Source organism: Arvicola amphibius, chromosome 3 (assembly GCF_903992535.2).
Source record: "Arvicola amphibius chromosome 3, mArvAmp1.2, whole genome shotgun sequence".
Lineage (NCBI taxonomy): Eukaryota > Metazoa > Chordata > Mammalia > Rodentia > Cricetidae > Arvicola > Arvicola amphibius.
The window spans coordinates 173,526,920-173,541,237 of NC_052049.1; the positions used below are offsets into that span (position 1 = coordinate 173,526,920).

Sequence of the window (14,318 nt, forward strand, 5' to 3'; positions counted from 1 at the left end):
ATTTCTATCACAGCAAGAGAAAGACAGGCACAAAATGAGATACATTTCATCCTCAATCCCAGTACTTGTGTCTAAAATTCCCTATGCCTTTTGAGGATGTGCTACATAAAGGAGATTAGTACTCAGCTATTTTTATTAGTGCCTTGGGTCTCAAGTATGGTATGCTTCCACTCTTTCAATTCCTTACAAATTTTCCATATCCTGTGGATACATTTTTAATATCTGTATTTCATTTGTATTGCTTTCAAGAGAAAAAAGTAGATGTAGCTATTCAGTACTCTACTATAAGCCAGGTGTGGTGGTGCACACCTTTAGTCCTGGCACTCAAGAGACAGTGGGAGGCCGATCTCTGAATTCAAGGACAACCTGATCTATAAATTGAGTTCCCGGGACAGCCAGGACAATACAGAGAAACTGTCTTGAAAAACAAAAACCTCACTAACTCAAAAGTTTCCATTCTTTTCAACATAGTAACAAATTTCCATACTTTAATAAGAAGACTTTTACTTGCTCAGAGAATTCCAAATACTTTTTGATAAAATCTCAATGTTATTTTAAAAATAATAATGATACACCAAGGTCCCTAATAACATGACAATATTCATCTTGGTGGTATAAACTAAAACCCGTTTTTACAATGCCTATTAACTTAAGGCCACAAATTGCAAAATGAACTAAAGATCTGATGTAAAATCCATACATTCTTTTCTGAGTTTTAATAGTAACATCCAAGGAACTATAACAGAAAACTTCTTAGAAATGCCAACTATGGTATACCTGAATATAAACTGAGATTTTTCCAGACAATAACAAAAGGATATTAGTTCATTTAATCACCTAAAGTTTCCATGAAAACAAATTGCATTCATTCCTTTTCTTCTTGCCATGACAGAACTTGACAAAAGCAACTGAAGGAAAAGAAGGGTTTATTAGAGATCATGATTTAAAAAGGAATGCAGTCTATCACACTAGGAAAGACAAGATAGCAGAAGCATGAGACAGCAAGCTAGTCAAAAAGAAAAAACAAAGCTGGTATTTGATTCAGTCCTCCTTTTTATTTAACTGAGAACCCTAACCCATGGAATGGTGCACTCACATTCTGGGTGAATTTTCCTTCCTAACTGCTCTCAAAACAGCCTCACAAACATGCCTAGAATAATTACAAGTACCTATTTCTATTATCTTACAGAGAGAAAACTTGAAGACTAGAAAGATTGTTAGGCTCATTGCCCTAAAATCGTCCACAATAAAGCTATATAGAACTCTGGTTTCTCGAGGTCCACTTTCACTATCACCTCCACAAAATCAAGAGTATATACAAATAAAAATACAAGATAAAAGAACAGTGACTATCTAAGACTGCTAACGCAAAGGATATCTATCAGATTGAGTTGCCAGAAGCCATTCATCAACTTACATGAAAGACGTGAGAGATTATCAATGTCACTTTGAAACTCTAATAAATTTTATTTCAAATACACACACAAAACTACAAAACAAATTAAAACTCTCCTCTGCCCAGCAGAACCTATCCTCAAGCTTCAGGAAAAAGTAAACATGAGGCTATATAAAATTTCAAACCCTGGAGCTTCTTTTTATGATAGTCCATAACCTGTTACTAACTTAAATTTACATAGAATATACATGAATGAAAGTTTTGCTTTTGACAAGAGAACAATGGTTCCAAACTAACACCATCTTTAAAATTACATTGACAAATATACTTAATGACCTACCAGGGAAAAGACATGTTCCAAACAACCCAATAGATTTTAAACATAGACCTCAGAGTCCAAGCTCTCTTAAAAGTCATATTTTGATTCCATGCCCATTTTTGCTGATGTTCACACTGAGACACATAAAAACTAGTAGCCACATTCAGAGAGTCCAGTTAGATCACATGCTCCATCAGACCCAGTCCAGCTGGCCTTGGTGAGTTCCCATTAGATAGGCCCCACCGTCACAGTGGGTGGGCACACCCCTCGCGGACCTGACTTCCTTGCTCATGTTCTCTATCCTTCTGCTCCTCATTTGGACCTTGGGCGCTCAGTCCAGTGTTCCAATGTGTGTCTCTGTCTCTATCTCCATCCATCGCCAGATGAAGGTTCTATGGTGGTATACAAGATATTCATCAGAGTGGCTATAGTATAGGGCCAGTTCAGGTGCCCTCTCCTCAGGTGCTCAAGGAACAAGCTGGGGACATCTCCTTGAACACCTGGGAACTCCTCTAGAGTCTGGTCTCTTGCCAACCCTCAAATGGCTCCCTTAATTAAGATATATACTTCCCTGCTAGTTTTCTTAAAGGAAAAACTTTGAAGAAATAAAAAAGACACAGAGGGATCTATAAAGAAGTAAATATGTCCGAAGTGCATAAGAGAACAAATGTTGCTTTTACTTCTAGACTATGAGCTTAGTAGGAAACCATCTGTGGAAGCTGGTAGTAAGGCAACAAGTGATTAAATGTGACTGAATGTAGGAGCTAAATCTAGGATCACCAGATCTGTGGAACAGTAGTGTGCAAACAAGTTCCCATTTCACTGTGCAAAGTGGTTATCCCACAGCATCACCCTATCTGTCCCCAGCAGGCATCACAAAAGGTGTCAGAGACGGATAGTTATGTAGTATCCAACTATGCTCTATGAATCTGAAGAAAACCAATACTAGAGAAAATTGCTGGGGGAGGGGTGTAGCACCCTACCTCTATTTGCAAAATAACTGAGAAATGTCATGAATGGCCAAAGTAGGAAACCATTACAATGTGATGATTAATCTTCACAGTCAGTCAATTTTACTGAATTTAAAATAACCACAACCCTGTAGGTATGTCAATGAGACTATCTCGAAAAGGGGGTAAAGAATGAAGACACACCCTAAATGCTGGTAGCACCATTCCATAGAGTGGAGTCTTTGGACTGAATAAAAAGAAGAAAGCTGAGAGTAAGCCTCAGCAGCACAGCAGGCAGGCCAGGTGGCCAGGGGAGGAAGCCTCAATAGCACAGTGGGTTGAGGCAACAGCAGCAGTGGCCTCTGGAGATTGTCTGACCACCAGAAGCTCAGCCTCAACCCTGACTGCAACTGGAGGAGTAACCATCAGCACAATAGCCATGTCTGCACCAGGAGGAGTCTTAGGTCAGTAGGCACCTGGAGGAATGATTACAGAAGGCTCTACCCTGCTTACACCTAAGGAGCCTTCAACAGAACCAGTCCCCAGATATACCATTTGTAGGAAAAGGGACACCCCTGAAATACAGGCCCCACCTGTTCTGATTGGAAGAAGAGATAGATAGACAACAGGGTAAAAATACACTCAACAATATAAAGAGCAAGACAGCACCACCAGAAACTACTGATTCTATAGCAGCAAGACCAGAACATCACAACACAGATGAAAAGAAGAAAATGAGCTCAAAATAACTTTATTAAGATAATTGAGGTCTTTAAAGAAGAAATGAAAAATTCCCTTAAAGTGGAGGAAAAGACAAACAAAAAAATGAAAGAAATCAACCAAATAAATCCTTTTAAAAAAAGCAATCAAACAGGTGGAAAAAAAAAAAAAACAGCTCTAGACTTGAAAATTGAAATAGAGGCAATAAAGAAAATACAAACCAAAAGAAATCTGGAAATGGAAAAACCGGGTAAACAATCAGGAACTACAGAAGCAAGCATAAAGAAGAGAATACAAGAGATATACGAAAGAATCTCAGACAGTGAAGATCCGATAGAGGAAATAGATACATCAGTCAAAGAAAATGTTAAATTCAACAAGAAAGTACTAGAAGGAAAACTCCAATCTAAGAAAGTTAGCTACACCCACAAAAACACAGGAAATAGATAATCCCACACCAGCAAATCCCAAAGAAGAGAAACACATGCAGTCCCAACAACAATAACCAAAAAAAAAAAAAAACAACAACAAAAAAAAAACAGGAATTAACAATCACTGGCCATTAATGTCCCTTAATATCAATGGTCTCAATTTGCCTATAAAAAGCACAGGCTAACAGATTGGATACAAAAACAGAATCAATCCTTCTGTTAAATACAAGAAACACACCTCAACTACAAAGGCAAACATTACCTCAGAGCAAAGGGTTGGGAAAAGATTTTCCAATCAAATGGACCTAAGAAACAAGCGGGTGTAGCTATCCTAATATCTAAAAAGAAATAGACTTCAAACTAAAATTAGTCAAAGTGACAAAGAAGGAAAAATCCATCAAGATGAAGTCTCAGTAATGAATATCTATGCCCCAAATACAAGAGCACCCTCATTCATAAAAGAAACATTACTAAAACTTAATCAAACATCAAGCCCCACACACTAATAGTGAGAGACTTCAACACCCCACTCTCACCACTGGACAGGTCTGGTAGACAGAAACTTAACACAGAAATAAAGAAACTAACAGATGTTATGACTCATATGGGCTTGACAGACATCTATAGAACATTTAACCCAAACACAAAAGAATATACCTTCTTCTCAGCACCTCATGGATCCTTCTCTAAAATAGACCACATATTCAGTAACAAAGCAAACAAAAAAAGAAATAAAAAAACTGAAATAACCCCGTGTCTTACTGAATCATCATGGCATAAAGTTAGAATTCAACAACATTAATTACAGAAAACCCACAAACTCATGAAAACTCAACAATGCCCAGATGAATCACCACTGGGTCAAGGAAGGAAGAAAGTAAAGACTTCTTAAAATTCAATGAAATAAAAATAACGACACAACATATTCAAACTTATGGGACACAATGAAAGCAGTGCTAAGTTTGTAGCACTAAATGTGTACATAAAAAAAGCTGGAAAAAAAATCCCATACTAGAGAATTAACAGAACACCTGAAAAGCTCTAGAACAAAAAGTCACACAGGAGAACTAGATGACAGGAAATAATCAAATTGAGGGCTGAAATCAATAAATAGAAACAAAGAAAATGATATAAACAACAATGAAACAAAGAATTGGTTTTTCAGAAAATCAACAAGATAGACAAGCCTTTATCCAAACTAACCAAAAAGCAAAGAGAGAACATACAAATTAACAAAATCAGAAATGAAAAGGGGGACATAACAACAGACACGGAGGAAATACAGAGATTCATTAGGTCACATTTTGAAAACCTATACTTTACAAAACTGGAAAACTTGAAGGAAATTGACAATTTTCTGGATAAATATCACTTACCAAAATTAAATCAAGACCAGATAAGCAAATTAAATAGACCTATAACAACTAAGGAAATAAAAACAGTCATCAAAAGTCTCCCAACCAAAAAAAAAAAAAAAAAAAAAAAAAAAAAAAAAAAAAAAAAAAAAAAAAGCCCAGGGTCAGATGGTTTCAGTGCATAATTCTACAATACAAAGAAAATCTAATACCAACACTCCTCATATTGTTCCACACAATAGAAACAGAAAGAACACTGTCAAACTCTTTTACAAGGCTGCAGTTACCCTGATACCCAAACCACACAAAGACACAACTAAGATAGAGAATTACAGACCAATCTCCCTCGTGAACATTGACACAAAAATACTCAATAAAATACTGGCAAACCAAACCCAAGAACACATCAAAAAAATTGTCCACCATGACCATGCAGGCCTCATCCCAGAGATTCAGGGATGCTTCAACAATAAGAAAATTCATCAAAGTAATCCACCATATAAACAAACTGAAAGGGGAAAAAAAAAACACATGATTATCTCATAGATGATGAAAAAGCCTTAGACAAAATTCAATACCCCTTCATGATATATGTCTTAGAGAGATCAGGAATACAAGGAACATGCCTAAATAAAGGCAACAAACAGCGAGTCAACAGCCAACATTAAAATAAATAGAGAGAAACTCAAAGTGATTTCACTAAAATCATGAAAAAGACAAGTCTGTCCACTCCCTCCATATCTATTCAATATAGAACTTGAAGTTCTAGCTAGAGCAGTAAGACAATAAGAGGAGATCAAGGGGATACAAATTGGAAGGGAAAAAGTCAAACTTTCACTATTTGCAGATGACATAATAACAAACGTAAGGGACCCTAAAAATTCTATGAGGTAACTCCTACAACAGATAAACACCTTCAGTAATGTTGCAAAATATATGATTAACCCAAAAAAAATCAGCAGCCCTTCTATATATAGATGATAAATGGGCTGAGAAAGAAATCAGAGAAACATCACCTTTACAATAGTTACAAATAACATAAAATATCTTGGGGTAACTCTAACCAAACAAGTAAAGAACCTGTATGACAAGAACTTTAAATCTTTGAAGAAAAAAAACTGAAGACATCACAAAATGAAAAGATCTCCCATGCTCTTGGAGGTAGGATTAACATGATGAAAATGGCAATCTTACCAAAAGCAATCTACAGATTCAATACAATCCCCATCAAAATTCCAATATAATTCATCACAGACCTCCAAAAAAATAATACTCAACTTCATATGGAAAGACAAAAAATCCAGGATAGCTAAAACAATCCTGTACAAGAAAGGAACTTCTGGAGGTATCACCATCCCTGACTTCAAGCTCTACTATAGAGCTATAGTGTTGGGGCAGCTGGCCCAATCCCTGCGTTCAGGGGTGTGGCTGCCCCAGGGGAGAGAGGTACCTTTAAAAAGAACCGGGTTGGGGATAGCCGCCCTGTTTTTCCTGCGTCACCCTCTGCTTCGCTGGAGCCTTGGCTTTGTAAGTGTCCCTCTTTCTCCTTTTATTAAAACTGATTTATTCCAAAAGGACTATTTTTGGTTATTTCAAATCTCTCACATCACTATAGTAATAAGAAAAGTTTGGTATTGGCATACAAACAGACACATGGACTAATGGAATAGAATCAAAGACCCTGACATAAATCTGCACACCTATCAACACCTGATTTTTGACAAAGATGTCAAAAATATACAATAGAAAAAAGAAAGTATCATCAACAAATGGTGCTGGCATAACTAGATGTCGACATGTAGAAGAATGCAAACTGATCATATCCATTGCCCTGTACAGAACTCAAGTCCAAGTGGATCAAAGACCTTAACGTAAAACCAGTTACAATGAAGCTGACAAAAGAGAAAGTAGAAAGCAGCCTTGTCATTGTCACAGACTACTTCCTGAATATAACACCAGTAGCACAGACACTGAGAGCAACAATTAATAAATGGGACCTCCGGAAACTGAAAAGCTTCTGTAAGACAAAGAACACTGTCAGTAAGACAAAAAACTATATTTTGTTTTTTGGGTTTTTTATTTATCTTTTCACAAACACCAGAGGGGGGGAGGGAGGGAGGAACGAAAAAGAAAACCTGGGTTTTTCCCACGCTCAGGATACCACCCAGTGTCTCAGCTGACTTCCTATTGTCTGCAAGTTGTAAGACTCTCAGCTACTACTCCAGCACCACGTCTGCCTGCATGCCACCATGCTCCCCACTATGATGATAATGGACTAAACCTCTGAAACTAATAGTTTCAGAGTGAACTTCTGAAAACTATTAAATGTTTTCCTTATAAGAGTTACTATGGTCATGGTGTCTCTTCACAGCAATAAAAACCCTAAGTAGGAAAAGCATGTATTTAGCCCTTTTACAGCTAAAAATATCTAGTCTATTTGACAGAAAAATAAACACAAACCAATTTACAATTCACTCAAACACAGTTAAGTATAAGCAGATATATAATAAATCTAAAATAATCATTGGACATTATATGTAATATTAGTATTCTTATGACCAGAAATGTCTGTTACTTCATTAAAACATTGAGATACCATCTTACTCCTGTCAGATTGGCTAAAATCAAAAACACCAATGATAGCCTTTGCTGGAGGTTGTGGTGTAAGGGGTACACTCATCCATTGCTGGTGGGAATGCAAACTTGTGCAACCGCTTTGGAAAGCAGTATGGCAGTTTCTCAGGAAATTCGGAATCAACCTACCCCAGGACCCAACAATCCCACTCTTGGGAATTTACCCAAGAGAAGCCCAATCATATTACAAAAGCATTTGTTCAACTACGTTTATAGCAGCATTATTTGTAGTAGCCAGAACCTGGAAACAACCTAGATGCCCTTCAGTGGAAGAATGGATAAAGAAAGTGTGGAATATATACATATTAGAGTACTACTCGGCAGTAAAAAACAATGACATCTTGAATTTTGCATGCAAATGGATGGAAATAGAAAACACCATCCTGAGTGAGGTAACCCAGGCCCAAAAAGATGAACATGGGATGTACTCACTCATAATTGGTTTCTAGCCATAAATAAAGGACATCGAGCCTATAATTCGTGATCCTAGAGAAGCTAAATAAGAAGGTTAATCCAAAGGAAAACATATAGTTATCCTCCTGGATATTGGAAGTAGACAAGATTGCCGGACAAAAAAAATGGGAACTTGGGGGTGGGGTGGGATGGGGGGTGGGGGGATGTGGAGAGAAAAGTGTGAAGTGGAGGATGGGGAGAGCTTGGGGGAATAGGATGGTTGGGATATAGAAAGGGTGGATATGGGAACAAGGAATTATATATCTTAATTATAAAATAAATAAAAAAAAACTAAAAACTTAACCTTTAGGGAAGATTTCATAACAGTATTTAATATGGTTAATAATGGTTTCACAAAGATTTCTTAAAAAAATCTATCAGCATAATTGCAATACTTCCATAATTGATCACTATGTGTTTTATAGGACCACACTTACCTTCACACTTTTCAAGAATTTGAACTGTTTCTCCTATTTCTAAGACCAGTCCTTGAGGGACAGAACCTCGAAAGCTGCATATCACTAGAAAAGCAAAGACAAATATATCAGTTAGTATTATTAAAATACTTATGGTCAGAGTCACTGAATTAAGCACTGAATGTTCAATATAAATGCTCCATTATTCAATAATTCCTGTTTAATGTGTAATGGTCAATATATTGCAAAAGGTAGTATCATTAAACAAGCCAGAAAGTTACACACATTGTGGCAAAATTATTATTCCTGAGTGGTGTGCATGTGCTCTTAAATAAAAACATTTCATGTATAAAGACTCTTCCTGTCCCCCAGCTTGACCTAGGTTCGCATACCCTCAGAGCAAACATGTTAGTAATCCTGGTTAACAGAATGGCCAACCTGCAGAACAAAAATTCAGGCCCAGTATCAGAACAGACTCTATGGATGGAACTCAAGATCTACAATGACAGGTTAGCTGCTGAACAAGGTTGACAAGACGACAAGCTGAGCCAACTTCCATATCAGCCCTCACGACCCTCCAAACCCTAAAAATAAAAAAATAAAAATAAACTACTACCCACACGCTAGCCAAAGCAAAGACCAGGCCATCTAAGAACTCTGTCATTAAGGCCACCGGCAGAACATGCCAGGTGATCCACCTAAACACTCTAGACAGAGAAACTGATAGTGTTTGCTATCACAGCAAACATGTAAAGATTAAAGGAAAAATACTTCTTTCTTCAAATTCAGACCAAATCCAAAAAGATCACAAATAATCAAGGAAACATAAAACTGCTACCAAAGGAAGAAAACAAAGTACCTCTGCCTGACTAAATAACCAGGACTAGATATGTGACACCACCTACCATTTAGGCACTCAGCATGCAGAGGTGTGATGAGCCAGACATTGATGAAGCTATTCTAAAGAGACACATGTATTCCTCATTCAACTCAAACAATGGACCTCCCCAGGAAACTAGAATTCACCAAGAATCTCAAGCTGGAAAAAGAAAAAGGCCAAAGCATGGCCCAGCCAAATTTTTCTTTCACAAAATAGAAGACGATGAGTGGCTCTTAATTCTTGTTGGTGAGAAAATTTGGAAATGGACTCAGAAGGAAACTCAAGGACCATGTTAGAATTTGAGAAAGAGAAATAAACTGGCTCATTGGTCTAGGAATATGATTCCTACTTTGAGTCCAAGAAAAAAAGGGAAATGGAGCAGACAGGCTAAACATGTTGGCAGCTGTTGGGGAAAAAGAGAAAAACCAATGTAATTCACAAAAAGATACTGAACTTAGGGACTCTGGTTGCTGCACTATTAAACTCAGTATTTACATTTGTAGACAGAACTGTCTTATGATACAGACATAGATACACTATGTAACTCTGACAGATGTAATATAAAGAAAATGCTATTGGTGATTTTGTTCACATTTTGGTTTTACATATGCATATTTACTGCAATCAGCAGCATATAATACCTTCAATATCAATTCAAGAGGTTGTTTTTTCCTGTCTGCTTTTTGATAAAAGACTGATGATCTCGAATATCACCATAGAATCTTCGTTTGGTGACGGATGGAGATAGAGACAGAGACCCTCATCAGAGCAACGGACTGAGCTCCCAAGGTCCAGTTGAAGGGCAGAAGGAGGGAGAAGACAAGCAACGAAGTAAGGGCCACGAGGGGTTGGTCCACCAACTGAGGCAGTGTGCCTGTTCTAATGGGACCTCACCAAATCCAGCTGGATCGGGTCTGAATGAGCATGTAATCAAACCGGACTCTCTGATTGTGGCTGACAATGGGGGCTGACTGAGAAGCCATTGATAAAGGCACTGGGACTTGTTTTTATGGCATGTTCTGGCTTTTGGGACCCTAGTCTATATGGATGCACAGCTCCCTAGGCCTGGATGTAGCAAGGAGGGCCTTGGAATTCCCACAGGGCAGGGTTCCCTGCCCTCTCTCAAGCAGGAAGGTGGAGGGAGGAGGGGGAGTGGGAGAGTGGGAGGGGATTGGGAGGATGAAAGGAAGTGTAAATATTTGAATGGAAAAAAAATAAAAATTAAAAAAAAATTTTAAAAAAAGAATATACAGAAAAGGAAAAAAAAGAATCCCATTCCTGTGATACAAGGCATTAGAGCGCAGCCCTCCCCATCTTTGCCTGAGGATTTCCTTCATTTTTCCCTTTGTTCAAAAAGCTACATTTTCTTGGTATATGAAAACACAGGTATTGCAATAGACTGCGATTTTACATACTTTAAATTGCAATGCTGTGTCTTCTCCCTTCAACTGTGATACTGTGCTTAAGGTGTTCGATGAGCTGTATGTAAACTCTTTCTAAAAATGAACCTAATTTTTTTAATGATAAAACACTTCTAGAATAAATATGTATTTTCATTAACCTGTGTCCTTTAATTTCAAAATCTAGTTTTAACTTAAATTCATCTGTTACTTATTTAAACAGAACCATGGATACTGCTAGGAAACAGCTACAGTCTACCCCTCCTTCCTTTTTGTCTAATCTATTTTAAAGAAATGACCTAATGACTAAAATTCAATGTACTGTCCTGTTTAAGTTTACATAGCTAGGTAAGAAGTATCTTAGGAAAAGCAAAGCAAACGCTTTCTTACAAAATCCAATCTCTGTAAAGTCTGTTTCTGTGGTTCACACTACCTACTTTTCAATTACTCTTCCCTAAGAGTCAACATCTTAGTGTTTTGACCTGATTTTTGGTTTGGAAATGTGGCTGTACTTATGTATCTTGAATTATCATCTCAATGTAGGTATAATTTAGAAGATTTCATTAGAAATTACAAGGTGGCAATTCAATTGTGCAAGTTTTCATTTTTACAAACTACTTAAAAATATCACTCAATTAGAAACTTCATCTGGTTATTGTTACAGGAAAAAAAACAAAATGTTTTTCTAACATTTTGATATTTGTTAAAGTCTTAAAAAATAGTCAAGAGTTTAAAAATTTGGCCTCGTTCAGCTTTCAAGATTCAAAATGTAAGTAACAGATGCCCAAAATACACTCTAAAACTCAGCGTTTTTTTCCTAGTCATAAACTAATCACACTATTAACAACTGAGAATTATAAGGATGTTAAAAAAAAGTTGACTGCTCAGTTTCTTAGATCTGAAAATATAGATGGTTATTTTACAACTGTCTGTTAGAAACCTGAGAAAAATATAAGGCTGTCTATGCCCCTAAATAGCTACATGCCATTTTATAGCATTTCAAAACTTAAGTATGAATACTGTCCTGATAATAACAGTTTATGCTTAACTTAAAAGACAAGATTTTTTGAGTTTTTGTTTGCTTTCATTCTATAATGTTTCAGATGTGGGTTAGTTAGGAATATACCTTAGCAAACGTGAAATCCATTTAAGTTTCTGTGTTAAAGTCTTTTAAAGAACTGTTTGTAGTGATATTTCATTTGTATTTTAATTTTAAAAAAAGCTTGTCTGAAAATCAGAATGGAAAACAACCACACTAGTCAGTCATAAAGGCCAAGCAGTGGTGGCACACACCTTTAATCCCAGTAGGCACACTAGTTAGCCATAGAGGCCGGACAACAGTGGTGCATGCCTTTAAGCCCAGCACTAGAAAGAAATATACGGCCGTTTGAGACAGGAACTTTCTTTCAGGCTGAAGATTTCACAGAGGTAAGAGCTCTCAAGTGGCTTGGCTGCTTTGCTTTTCTGATCTCAGGTTGAACCTGTCTCTGGGTTTCTATTATTCGTGCTAATTTTGGCAACCAACATTTGGGGTACAAATTCAAGAAAAGCCATTTCCCTGAAGCTTTTTAGTCACTGGCTGTTGACGGAGACTGCTTGTTCGTTCCCTGGCTGCTCAGACCAAAATAATCACTCAAAAACTATACTAATTACAACACTGTTTGGCCAATGACTCAGGCATATTTCTAGTTAGCTCTTACATCTTGAATTAATCCATTTCTTTTAATCTATTACCATGAGGGTATGGCCTGCAGGCAAGGTTACAGCATGTCCTTCTTATGCATCTTCATGGCATCTCTCTGACTCCACCAACTCTCTCTGTATCTGTTCAGATTTCCCACCCAGCTTTGCTCTAAGCCATTGGACGAAAAAGCTTTATTCATCAACCAGTAAAAAGCAACACATATACAGAAAGACACACCACATCAACTGGCACAGGCTAGAGCTGCATGTGGGGCTACAGCCCTACCTAGCAAGGCTTTCTCTTCTTTTTTTCCCAAGCCTCCGTTGAGTTTCAGATTTTCTTCTTGATGCCTCTCTGAAACAGTCTCCAGCTGTTATTCAAACTCCTGAAGCACCTAGGCTCCAAATGTCACAGGATTCACCTGCCCTAGACTGGCTGGTTCTGCCTTCAGGCAACCCTCACCAGAAGTGTCCTGTCCCCCCCTTCAGTCCCACCCCCTGAACAATCCCATGCATTTTTTAGACCACCAGCTTGTTCACTCCTGTGCTCACATGCTCGCATGCTCTATCTCTCTCTCCCCCTCTCTCTCTTTCCTTCTCTACCACGGACTGTGGTCTCTCCCTGAACCCTGTTTCAGGCTGCTGCCAAACTAGGTAGCAGCCTTGAAACCCAGTCAGGCTTTTACTGTTCTATGCAACAGAGCAATAAGCCTCACATCTTCAACATCGATGTTTGACTAGAAGCATCACCCCAGCCCCTGGCACCCCTATACTCAAACAGTCTGGGATATTTGGTTGGAAGTGTCACCCTAGCCCCTGGCATCCATATACCCAAAGATCTGGAATGTTTGGGTAGAAAGTTCCATTCCAAGCCCTCTCCCCTGAGAGCTGCCTCAGTCCAGACTCTGAGAAAGCCCGCCAAATGAAGGCCCCTCCCCAGAGATGCTCAAGACCACTCCCACAGGGTATTTAAACTGCCAGAGAACAAACGTGGTTTTCTGGTCTCCTTCCCTGGCTCTTCTCTAGGGGGCTAGAAGACCACCCAGGAGCGTTGGTATCCATTAAATCTGGGTTTTTTCTAATTAGGTTTGAGTTGGTTGATTTGGATTATTGCACTGGCGGAGAGGTTTACTGGGGTGCAAAAACTTTTCATTTAGTAGATTTGATAAGACAATTGGGAATTCTTAAAGGGAAGAATTAGTTAAAAGAAAGGTCTTTTTTCCCACATTAAAAAATGGGGAAAATCATTACAATGGAGGGATTGGATCTCTGTATAATATGCTAGACAGTTTAAAAATGGAATGATTAAATGAGAAGATATCTAATTTAAATGAGATTTATGTAATGTCAATTGTAAACATCAGCACTATCATTTTTGTCTTATTACTAAAACAGCTGGCTAATCTGAGTGCTAAAATACAGGCCTTAGAAAAACCTAATAAAACATATCACAGATATATTCAAATCCAGACAGAGTATTGTAATTGTAATTTCAGCAATGCATTAAAAGAATAGAGAAGAACAGCATGTTTTCAGACAACCAACCTTAATATATCCAGTAACCTTACAGGAATTTCCAAATGGCAGAGGCTCTGTTACAACTAACTGGACTCCTGTGCCAATATTAAATTTAAGAAGATTCAAGGAAGCAATAGTCTCATATGGCATGCATTCACATTTT

At 37.8% G+C, this 14,318-nt stretch overlaps 1 protein-coding gene across 1 annotated transcript in view; it reads right to left on the reverse strand.

Moving 5' to 3' along the window:
- The window catches only part of Dock3 (dedicator of cytokinesis 3), a 337,144-nt gene extending 327,911 nt beyond the window's left edge, over positions 1–9,233 (reverse strand). The window contains exons 1-2 of the mRNA XM_038322276.1: positions 9,176–9,233; positions 8,696–8,779 (exon numbers count right to left, since the gene is read on the reverse strand). Coding sequence (XP_038178204.1) covers positions 8,696–8,779; positions 9,176–9,233 — 142 coding nt within the window. The remainder of the gene's footprint in view (positions 1–8,695; positions 8,780–9,175) is intronic.
- Between the last annotated feature and the right edge of the window lie 5,085 nt (positions 9,234–14,318).